This window comes from Pseudochaenichthys georgianus, chromosome 22 (assembly GCF_902827115.2).
Source record: "Pseudochaenichthys georgianus chromosome 22, fPseGeo1.2, whole genome shotgun sequence".
Classification (NCBI taxonomy): domain Eukaryota; kingdom Metazoa; phylum Chordata; class Actinopteri; order Perciformes; family Channichthyidae; genus Pseudochaenichthys; species Pseudochaenichthys georgianus.
Window position 1 is genome coordinate 31,992,244 of NC_047524.1, and position 12,660 is coordinate 32,004,903.

The 12,660-nt window shown below is 42.5% G+C and overlaps 1 protein-coding gene across 1 annotated transcript in view; it reads left to right on the forward strand.

Moving 5' to 3' along the window:
- Positions 1-5,646: 5,646 nt before the first annotated feature.
- The window catches only part of gabra2a (gamma-aminobutyric acid type A receptor subunit alpha2a), a 38,399-nt gene continuing 31,385 nt past the window's right edge, over positions 5,647-12,660 (forward strand). Inside the window, exons 1-3 of the mRNA XM_034110898.2 lie at positions 5,647-5,992; positions 6,216-6,292; positions 9,507-9,631. Of these exons, the coding sequence (XP_033966789.1) occupies positions 6,225-6,292; positions 9,507-9,631 (193 nt within the window). The 5' untranslated portion in view covers positions 5,647-5,992; positions 6,216-6,224. The remainder of the gene's footprint in view (positions 5,993-6,215; positions 6,293-9,506; positions 9,632-12,660) is intronic.

Below are 12,660 nucleotides of genomic sequence, written 5' to 3' on the forward strand. Positions count from 1 at the left end.
TCGACCTGACTCCGGTTCGTCGTCGTAACCGACTTGAGTGGGCAAATGCTCACATTCGATGGCGTCTGGCACGTTGGAGAGGTGTTCTCTTCACGGATGAATCCCGGTTTTCACTGTTCAGGGCAGATGGCAGACAGCGTGTGTGGCGTCGTCTGGGTGAGCGGTTTTCTGATGTGAATGTTGTGAATCGAGTGGCCCATGGTGGTGGTGGGGTTATGGTATGGGCATAATCGTTTCTACGATGCATTGCGATGCGGACGTGGACGATTCGGTATCAATGCAGTGATGGAAGATAATCGATTAGAGCGTAGTAACGTTGCTTCCTGATTTTACGGCTGCGGCTTTACTATAACGTTTTTTTTTCTGTCACTTTAATATCAAATCGGTCGGTGACGCAGAGATCAGGGAACAGACGTGACAGCGGCACAGCAACACCAAACACGGAGCAGTCTGCTTTATCCACCAACACAAGAACACCAGTCCAGAACCAACAGCAGAATGACCCGCTCTGAATCACTCCATGTCGCTGAAGTTCAGAGACACAGGGATTTATGTTTTTTAAAAATAATCACGTTACAATCATGTCAGGTTTTTGGTGGATTTAATTAAGTCTTGGATTGCAGAGTATGAATGCCCTCTAGCAATTTTCAGACGATATATACGTGTGTAAAGTTTGTGAAGGCAGGAGGAAAAAAGCTTCCGCGATCACCGTCTCCTCTGTTCCTCCAAACCCCGCCCCCTCCCTGAAAATAATGAGTGACAGGCTGATTACTTTATTATTCACTTAATCACTGAGATACAATGAAGCTAACTTAATCTCATACATTCATGTGATTTATGTAACAGTAAGACAGAGAATGTAAGTGTGCACCCACATGCAGTATTTTAGTTTGTATGCTGTTGTAAATACTCCTGTTGTCTGCTGTGTTCAGACTCAAATCCTGTGTGTGATGCCACATTCAGGACATTCAGTGTCCTTTCTTAACAGAAGACCGTGGCTAGAAGCTGCAGCTAGACTGCAGAAGTATTATTTTTTGTTTTTGAGGATGGAACAACTTCACACACGGAGGCTAGACCTATACAATTCATTTATTTTGGTTTATAAATTAATGTCAAGACATTTTTGTTATTGATTTCTGAAGCACTTTCTAAATAATAAAAAGAGAGTTCATATGTATTTACTGCATGTATGCATTGATGAAAAATAAACCATGTGCAGTAATATAGAAAATTGAGGATGCAACGCATTGGTATGAATCGTGATGCATCGGGATATCGAATTGAATCGAATCGTTGACAGGATAATCGTAATCGAATCGAATCGTGAGACCAGTGAAGATGAACAGCCCTAATGGGCAGGCGTATGTTATGGACGACGAACACAGGTGCATTTTATTGATGGCATTGTGAATGCACAGAGATACCGTGACGAGATCCTGAGGCCCATTGTTGTGCCATTCATCCACGACCATCACCTCATGTTGCAGCATGATAATGCACGGCCCCATGTTGCAAGGATCTGTACACAATTCCTGGAGGCTGAAAACATCCCAGTTCTTGCATGGCCAGCATACTCACCGGACATATCACCCATTGAGCATGTTTGGGATGCTCTGGATCGGCGTATACGACAGCGTGTTCCAGTTCCTGCCAATATCCAGCAACTTGGCACAGCCATTGAAGAGGAGAGGACCAACATTCCACAGGCCACAATCAACAACCTGATCAACTCTATGCGAAGGAGATGTGTTGCACTGCGTGAGGCAAATGGTGGTCACACCAGATACTGACTGGTTTCCGGACCCCCCCAGACCCCCCCAATAAAGCAAAACTGCACGTTTCAGAGTGGCCTTTTATTGTGGCCAGCCTAAGGCACACCTGTGCAATAATCATGCTGTCTAATCAGCATCTTGATATGCCACACCTGTGAGGTGGGATGGATTATCTCGGCAAAGGAGAAGTGCTCACTATCACAGATTTTTTCAGATTAGTGAACAATATTTGAGAGAATTGGTTATTTTGTGTTTATAGAAAATGTTTTAGATCTTTGAGTTCATCTCATGAAAAATGGGAGGAAAAACAAAAGTGTTGCATTTATATTTTTGTTCAGTGTAGTATCAACATGTATCGACAGCACTGGGCTGGGATCAAACTCACAGCCCTCCGATTGAAAGACGACTACAGTCACTCGCCGCCAAAGTCGCCCTACGAATGATTATCAGAAAAGCTAAATTGTCAGTTTGGTCCGTTCAGCTTTTTAATCTTCTAGAGCTTTAGGTCGTCAGATTGGATGTTTCTTGAAGCAACACTTATGAGCATGGACTGTATTTACTGAAATCTAAAATTCTCGTCAAAATGTTGCTTATTGTTTAGGTGTCCTTTGACACTCAGGCAGTCATATCATTAGCTCTAACTAGCTAGATCTGATCGATATGGACATAAACGCGACTGAAGTCTAATCGGACAGGAGAGAGCGATCAGAGATAGAACGAAACGGAGAAAAAGAGCTCTGCCTCTCCCCACCTCTGCTGCTAAATCCACCGCGGAGAATAAACAGAAGGGCAACCATGGAAACCATGCTCGGAAGTCTTCTTCGCTGCTTTTCGTGTGTATTTTGTGGCGGAAGTACAGCGCCACTTACAGGCCCGGCATATGTACTACAGCGTCTCCAGCAGGTCGAGCGGTCTCGTGTGGAAGGACACGTTTCTGGTGCCTATTTGCGTGTGGACGGAAGACTTTTTTGATAACGATTTCGGTTTGTTTGCGTTACCGTTCTCGTTTGGCTCCAGCCTTATTTACTGAGCACTTGACCTTCTGCAGGTTCATTGTTTGTATCTGGTGTATTTAATAAAGTAAGTATTGCTCTTTCCTTGCTCCTGCCCCCTGACATATGCTGGGATCTGATCTTGGAGCATCTTTCTCAATTTATATCCCAGTGTGTTTTTGAACAGCGAGCACTGTTTGTGAAGGTTGCTGCCGTCAGGGACTATTACTGGAGACGTTTATGACCTTTCGAGTCACCATGCCTCTGCAGTTCATCTCACGCTGTGTTTCTGCTTCTCAAAGTGTGTTCACACAGTGGTGGAAATAACAGTGGATCTGCATTCCACAGGGTGATGTGTTGGGTCCTCTGAGATTACCAATAACTCTTTGTCAGCACCACAACACCAAATGATGCTTTATTTAAATGTCTTGGTGGACAAAGCACATACAATATGGTATTGGTGCTTTTTTGAGTTAAAGATATGTTAAAAGTAAAACCCATGTTGATCCATTCAAAGTTATTCAAAAGTAGAACAGTATTTGCATCAAATTACAACTTAAAGTTTCAAAAGTAAAAGTACTTGTATGCATAATGACCCATTTCAGAATCATATAATAACTACTGATAACTGCTGATTGTGATTATTGATGCATTAATGTGTCAATCATAGTTGGTAAAGGTATCTAATTACTTAATATACTGCTGCTTGATACTCAATTTTGATATAGATAAAGTACCTATAACTATAGCTGTCACATACATGTAGTGGAGTGAAACGTCCACTGTTGGCTTCTGAAATGTAGTGGAGTATGAAGTACAATTTTGTAAATCTAGTTCAAAAATACCATCCCACACATTTAATATGAGTGTAATTGCCCCCTGTTGCACCTTTTACCACACCCAAAGGTAATGGTGGTGTTCTGACCAGCACATGGTCAGAAATGTAACCACTGGACCTCAGCAGAAACTAAGGAATCTATCCACTGCACCATCAGTCTGTACAAACACCCAGGGAGATCTGGCCCAGTACGGTTACCTGTATCAGTTTGGTGGGTGCCACTGAAGGACCGCACGTAAACTGGCTCTTGACCCAGCACTAACACATTTGTTTAGAGATGAATATTTGGGGTGAGATTTAGTTCCAGTTCCAGTGTTTGGCCAGTTTTACCCAGGTGTATCTGGCTGAGTAAATCCAAGCCTGAATTGTAAAGCAAAGCCTTTACTGTCTTTAGAAGCTAAACACAATGGCATGCTCCTGAGGCTGTCACTGAATTGATTTCCAGTGGTAACTGAGTAACAAACAAATAAAGTAAATGCATTTCCATTAATGTTTCTCGCTTGAGGTGTTCAAGTATGGCAGAGGATGTCGGGCCACATGTACAAATGTACTGAGTTTTGACCAAAAAGTATTATATTTATCTTTTGAGGTTGAATTCTGAATTGTTTTTGTGACTTTAACCTTTATTTTTTGCCCTCAAAATTCTGAATTCTGAATGTTATCTCAGAAAAGAAAAACGTACTTTTAGTCAGAACTGAATATTTGCCCTAATTCTCTCCTAAATCAAAGGATCTGTATCTGGATTTAAATTTATGTTGTGGTCTTGATCAATAATGTGGCCAAGCTCTCTTTTCTCTTTCTGTTTGAATGAACGGAAATACATTTTCCACATTATACCACCTAACACAACATGCTATTTTTGCCCGCTGCTTTTTTCGCGCGATTGCCAGTCACCGCGTGCACTAAGGAATTCCTCATTAGCAGGAAGTGGACCGCCTCAGTATGTCTTCTTGCGAGCGTGGAGCCACATCAGGACTCTGAGCTCCGGGTTACGGCCCGTCTACACTACAGCGTCGAAAGCTCCAAGCAGCTCCAAGCTGCCCATTCACTTTCAATGGGGTGACGTCACGTAGCCGCGCTTTTTCGCCGAACTGAATTGTGGGTAGCAGAGCGAGGCGTCTCAGGCGACCCAGGCGACCAGAAGTTGAACATTGTTCAACTTCTGGTCGCCTGGACGCCGGAGTAGCCAGCGCCAGCCAATCAAATCCCGTTTCCCAAAATCTGACAGCTGAAGCGCCAGCCAATCAAACCGCGTCTAAGCTGGGAGAGATATCCCGCCGTTCATTTCTATATTTCAAAAAAAGTCGGAGGAGAAACTAACTATCACCGTAGCAATCACCCGGTTTTGTATGACCAGACCCTCTTCACCTACCGGGACACAAACCGGAGGAACCAGCATGGAGGGAGGTGGCAGAGGCAGTGGGGGAACTGGTAGGTTTTCGCCTGTTTGGGGAGTTTATATATATATTGCTCGCATAAAATCCCCGGGGGTTTTTGCTTTGTATGTCGGGGGCGGGAGATTCATGTGATTGGTTGTTGGTCGTGTTGCTTGAATAAAATCCCCAAGCTCCAGACACGCCCAGCTCCAAGCTATTTTTGGAGCTGTAGTGTGGACGCTGCGTTACGGCCCGTCTACACTACAGCGTCGAAAGCTCCAAGCAGCTCCAAGCTGCCCATTCACTTTCAATGGGGTGACGTCACGTAGCCGCGCTTTTTCGCCGAACTGAATTGTGGGTAGCTGAGCGAGGCGTCTCAGGCGACCAGAAGTTGAACATTGTTCAACTTCTGGTCGCCTGGACGCCGGAGTAGCCAGCGCCAGCCAATCAAATCCCGTTTCCCAAAATCTGACAGCTGAAGCACTAGCCAATCAAACCGCGTCTAAGCTGGGAGAGATATCCCGCCGTTCATTTCTATATTTCAAAAAAAGTCGGAGGAGAAACTAACTATCGCCGTAGCGAATCACCCGGTTTTGTATGACCAGACCCTCTTCACCTCCCGGGATACAAACCGGGGGAACCAGGCATGGAGGGAGGTGGCAGAGACAGTGGGTGAAACTGGTAGGTTTTCGCCTGTTTGGGGAGTTTATATATATATTGCTCGCATAAAATCCCCGGGGTTTTTTGCTTTGTATGTCGGGGGCGGGAGATTCATGTGATTGGTTGTTGGCCGTGTTGCTTGAATAAAATCCCCAAGCTCCAGACACGCCCAGCTCCAAGCTATTTTTGGAGCTGTAGTGTGGACGCTCCGTAAAGTGTCAGCAGCTGTGGGGACTGCTGGAGGAGCTCTTCTTTCTGGGTTACTACTCTCTTTTTTCTACCAAAGCCTTCTTCATCTCTACTGTCACTTCTCAGTTTCTCCTGGCAACATAAAGGGCACCTGTCGCGACTCAGGTAGGCATACCCGCTCGAATGACATATACGTAGGCGAATTATTAAAAAAAACCTTGGTTGTTGAGGTAGAGGGAGTTCTGTTTTAAAAGAGCTGAACAGAGTGAGGAGCTGAGCTGGTGTAGTGTCTATTCATTGAGACACATCTCGGTGTGTTCCGTTCAACAGCTGGATGGTGGTTTGTGGAAAAGCGCGCGCGCTGAGCGGTTTCCCCTCTTTTCTGCAGGTTTCCGCGATGAGAGGACGATGGAGCCCATATTTCACGTCCGTGCTGGTGTCTTTGACCATTCTGTGGCAGACACGGTAAGTTGTATGTCAGTGAAATGTGTGTTTATGAATTACCAGGAAACTACAAGCTCTCGGCAGACTGGCGCGTGCGCGGGTCTGATATTTCCAACAATAGGTTTATCGGGATGTGTTGTTAAATAGAAGCGTGCTCAACTGCTACTAATGGACTATTACCGACTTTAATGAACCGCATTGAACATAGGGATTTAGAATAATGAGTATTTGCTGCTCCGAGCGCACAGTTCATCCTTTCATGCAGAAAGCACCACACCAGACTCCGTTCATAATTCTGTCAATTTAAAAATAATCTGCACATCGGAAAAAAACTCACTCGTTCTCCAAGCTGCTGCAGTTTCATAGTATGTGTTATGTCGTGCTGGTGAATTCGGCGCATCGATATTAAACCTAACATATGTTTATAGGAATCAATATCAACCTCAAGAGTTTTCACTAATCTTACAAATATCCTACGCATATTAATACAAGCATTGGAACTCTATCAATCTGTTTCATTTTGATAGTAAAATGAATATAGGCTACCAGTCTGTAATCAATGGTGAAAGAAATACAGTTTGATATTTACAAGTTGATTTATATATTTTGTAACTAATCATGTACATCTGTGAAGTAACCTTTAACCAAAGCTGTCAGATACATGTAGTGGAGTACAAGTATAAAGTAACATAAAATAAACAATACAATAAACTACAAGTACCTCAATATTGTAATTAAGTACAATACTTGAGTACATGTACTTACTGTCGTAACATTACATTCCACCACTGCCCCTGCTATTGTGATAATGAACATTTACATTTTCCAAACAGAACATTTGCCAATTTTGTCAGAAATGCTCTTTCTCTGATCGTCATTACCTTTATAAAACTGTTGATCAAACAATACTTTACTACGGTAGACTCTTGTTTACTAATGAATATAGTACTAATTATATATTTATAAAATATGTAAAAAGCTGCAAGTAAACTCCATTTGTCCACACTCATTATGGCAGATAAAAAAGATTAGTCTCATTTTACATATGGAGTTATTCTTCCATAAGTGCAGTGTAGTCATATTGTACATACTGATACATACAGAGAAGGTAACACTCGTACCAACACTGAATGGGTACAGATTATCACAACATGAGGAGAAGAAAGCTAAATAATTCATGTGTAAAAGGGTACGTTTATCGCTGTGTCTTAATCTACGGACTTCTATACACTTTTTTTGTGTGCATTAGTGCCAAATGCAAAGTATTGCAAAATGCACTATAATTATCCGGATGGTGCACGTTGGCCTACATTTAAAAAAGCTTCTACACCCAACAATCACTAATTTGGGAAAGTAAACTGACTGGCCATGATTGCAGTTGCTTTGATTTACACAGCATTTTACAAATAGATATACCTGTGTTTTTTTCACTATTTCATAACATACCACCATTCGGGTGTGGAAATAAGTGTTACACTGTTAAATGTATAGGGTTATTGGGCAGTATGTATTCATCTGCTACCCTGTAAATACCCTGACCGATCGTGGTTATCTAGCAAGTCGCGAGCAAAATTAAAATGCAATTTAAAGGTGGGGTAGGTAAGTTGGAGAAACCGGCTCGAGTGCGCTAGCATTTGAAAATACACGACCGGAGAAAATCTGCCCCTTCCTCACAGAGCCCCTCCTCCAACACACACGAACGCGCACATGACCAATGAGGGCACGAGATAAGTCTGTGCACAGATGGAAGGCTGACAGGCAGGTAGGCCATCCAGTTACTTTAGCAGGGCCGGCTCAGATGATTGGTCGTGCTTTTTACAGCACCACGGCTTCCACACATGACATGTTTTATGGATCTTTTGTCAAAGCACTTAAGATATTCATTGCTATCGGATGTTAAGAGCATTCCATGGAATATAACAAAAAGTGTATCTCGAGCCGGTTTCTCAAACTTACCTACCAGATCCACATAATAATCTCTTTCAATAAAAGAACCTCAGAAGATCAGCTCACTTCAACTGATAGCATTAATGCTTGATCTGCTATACTGTGTATGACCTATGTGTGGCTCTGTCTCACATATGTACCTAGATATATGAGGCACCTGCTAATTAATTATACTTTAAGTCTAAATTCTCCTTAAATTCCCCATGCACTTCGAATTGGAGCTCAGGGCTTTGTCTGTCCCTTTAAAACGGTGTTATTTAAAAAAAAACGTTATACTTGTTTGCTATTTGAATTATTATTCGATTGTAATCCTTCCTATCCTAAATATATCCTTTACTATATCGCTACTATACCGGTCCAATCGCTTGTCTCACATAAAGGGATGCTCTATCCCAGTGATTCTCAAACTTTTTTCAATAATGTACCCCCTTTGAAAAAAAGATTCAGCCAAGTACCCCCTGATCAGCGCAGAAAAAGATTGTTAGGGAAGAAATGCCTATAAAGAGGTACAGCACAGCGCTGCACCATCAGAGTCTGATTTATTAAAACATCAACCTTGTAACTGAGAAACACTTAAATGCTACATTTCAAGTGTTTACAATCCATCACTAAATTCATGGCCAACCAATTTTAACATCATGCAATAACACTACGACGACATTAGTTGCATTGAACTTATCTTTTTAATAAGTTGTACTTAATGTAGTGAAACATGGGCTCGTGCTTCACTGAGGACCTTTGTCATTCTGACAGGGAGGCCACTGCAGTTATTACACTTCGCGTTTTGAAATATGTGTAACTCTGTTCATATAAAACCCACACTGCTCAAACTTCCTTACTTTTCCTCAAATTGGTATTCTTTTTTCTTTCATTAACATAAGATAAATCCCACGTACCTCCTGCAGTACTCCAACGTACCCCTAGGGGTTCGCGTACCCCCATTTGAGAACCACTGCTCGATCCAATAAATGAAGGTAACAAATATGCAGCATAGCCTAAATCGTCCAAAAGCATCTAGTAACCGCACCCTCGCTGTTTCGTAAACGCGCATGTCTTCTAACGCTGCTGCGATGATGATGACGCATCGGGAGATCGGATGGAATAGATTTTCAGATTGGGTCAAATTGCTGACAGACTGCAGCAATGCAGGTTCAAGGATTACATTGTAGGTGGACATTACATAATTGTGTTATCTTGCACAGTTCTTAGTCGTACTTAAGTAAAGTTTATTTATGTAGCTTACATAGATTTCAATAATCATGCAACCGTCTTATTTTGCCTTGTTTAGGTCCGGAGTAGATTCCAATTCAACACGTAACGTCAACATCACAACGTTCACCAAGATCCTGGACAGTCTGCTGGATGGATACGACAACAGACTGAGACCCGGCCTGGGAGCAGGGGCGTGCACAGGTACGGGCTAATGTTGCCCGGGCATCGGCCCATTTCCCCTCTTTGGCTGACCTGCCCCTCTGGAGAGAGCGAAAGTCTTTTTTTCTCTGTTGTGGCAGAATCAACATAATAAGCCCACAATTAGTATTGTAGCGCCTCGCTGCAATAACATACACCTTGTCAGCGCTCAGCGCTGTCATCTGCCACCAGTCACGTGACTTTGTTTACAATCTGACAGCTGGAAGCAAAGGAAAGCCCTCCGGCAGCCGGCCTCATATGGCTATGGTGATCATACCAAATGCCTGCCTGGCTTTGGTGGCCAATCCCCGGCTCAATCTGTTCCCAGAAATGTCCCCGTTTTTAAATGTGCTTTATAAACACATAGCAAGGTGAAATAAAATGGTAACAAAGTTGATGTTTCAATGGCGTGGTGCTTGTTCACAGCAATACAATTATTGTAACGTTAGCATTTAGCGTTAGCAGCCTTATTCTTCTTCTACTACTTATTTTTACTTCTTCTCCTTCTTGCCCACACACTTTTGAATGAATATCTCGTTTCAGTGTTAACTCATTCCACAGTATGACCACAAACGGGTTTTAAACCAGGTACGTTTTTATTATTTATGTTCTATATCGCTATGTGTGTGATTACATGTTTTACATATTGTATTGGTGCCGGTGCGTTAAAGACCCACGGACGTGCACAGACATTTGGAGGGGCTATATTATTATCAGTATGTCTGCACAGCAGTTACAATCGTCAAACTACATTGAAACAGAATTGTCCCCATATTTTCTTTAATAGTTATAACATTAAATATCTTAATGATAAAAAACTAAAAATATTCCTTATTTTCATTTTTAAAATTAAGTCACTGAATGCAAGTAGTCGCCTTAGCTTATTTTGTTATGAGACGATGAATTACTGTTCAAATTAGTTCATGTAATAGTCGTTAGGTTATTTTATGCATAGCCTAATGTTACATTTCTGTGCTTAAGAATGCCTTCAAGACAGAGAGCGGAGACTGAGGCAGAGAGAGAGAGATCTGAAGGAGGCAGCTAAAAGGACTGCAACTTTGCAGAGCTGGATAAAAGGTGCCAGCAGGGCAGCTGCAGGTGAAGCACTGTGATTATGTGAAGCCACGACATAAGTTGGAGTACACTAATAACTCATTAAAACAAATATTTAAATCAGTGATAAATGCAAAGCCTCTATTTGTGCTGAGTGAAGTTAATATTTCTCTGCTGGGGCTAAACCCAAGCCTCCAGTTCAGAGCGCATTGGAGAGCTTGGTGATCTAGTGAAATACTACTAGCTGTAGTGTAATGTGGATAAGACGGCCAGATAACTGGTTCACAAAGGCTTTACAACAGGTTGTACATATTCTATACAAGTAGGCAACATATTTATTTTCACATGAATGACTATATCACCTTCTCCAATCTAAAATGTAACTGACAGCACTAGTATTCAGTTGTCTTTGTATGTTTTTATAGCAGTAAAGAATTAAGTTACTTAATTCTGATACTAATAATTCTGTTTAAGAATATGAATATATGTAAAATGTTTCTTTTGGAGATAGCTCCATCTTTGAACTCCTTGATAGTGTGAAAAGGAGATCACAACAGTAATAATGCTTTCATTATTTGAACACTTGGCAACAATGCCTTATAAAGAGCTCTAGAACATTCTCTTAATTGTATTTGATAGATGGTGAGCCTGAGACAAAACACAATGATGCCAGAGCAGTTCAGACTCAGAGAATGAAGAAAGGAAAGAGACAGAATCTGAAAATAAGGAGAAAGAGACAGGAATTGAGAATGAAGAGACGGGAATTGAGAATGAAGAGACGGGAATTGAGAATGAAGAGACGGGAATTGAGAGTGAAGAGACGGGAATTGAGAATGAAGAGACGGGAATTGAGAATGAAGAGACGGGAATTGAGAATGAAGAGACGGGAATTGAGAATGAAGAGACGGGAATTGAGAATGAAGAGACGGGAATTGAGAATGAAGAGACGGGAATTGAGAGTGAAGAGACGGGAATTGAGAATGACAAGATGGAAGGGGAGGATATGGAGATTGAGAGGGAAGAGATGGAGAATGAGGCAGTACCATCAGAGTCCACAAGAGTGAAAGCTTCTTCAGAATTAGTTTTTTTGCGACAGCTTCCAAACCCCACCGATCAAGCCCATGTTCAGAAGAACAATATCAAGTACAATGAGGCCTTCGTCAAATGTTCAAACTCAATTGGACCCTGTCGTCCTCTGGTCCAGTTCCCAACAAATCAAGATGGGCGGTCTTTTCAGGGCCACTGGTTTGATGAAAACCCCTGGCTGGAGTATTCTCCACAGAATGATGCTATGTACTGCTTCAGCTGTCGCATGTTTCTGAATGACGATAAGTACAAGAGTAGGTCTACATGGAAGTCTGGAGGCAGGTGGAGGCAAGTGGAGGCAGGTGGGGGCAGGTGGAGGCAGGTGGAGGCAGGTGGGGGCAGGTGGAGGCAGGTGGAGGCAGGTGGGGGCAGGCGGAGGCAGGCGGAAGTAAGAATGAAGGAGCACTGCTGCAGTGAATCGCACACGATTGGCATGATAAATATAAGATAAAGCCATTGGACGTGGCTTTTGCAGAAGCAGATTTGCGGATGCATGCAGCAAAAGAAAGGGAGAGGCAGCAAAACAGAGATCATCTTCCGGTTAATAAAGATCACATTATATCTTGCAAGACAAGGCTTTCAGGGGTAGAGATGAAAGGGGGGGGTGCCTTTTTCCAGTTTAGAGCAATAGCCCCTCCAAATGTCTGTGCACGTCCCTGCCTGGGAGGTGAGAGAAGGAGGAGCTCTCACATAGGAGGAGATAGGAGGTATTCATGACTTGAGACAGATGACTTGAAAGGACTTGACTTTTTCAAATGGAATATTTGTTTTTGTATCGTACGGAGCCCCTAAAGGGCAATGAAAAAAAAAAAGATACTGTATCTCGTTCGCACGAGAAAGTTACCGGAGTGCTAAGTAGGAAGTGGAGCGCACAGGAGACAGCCGTTTCATTG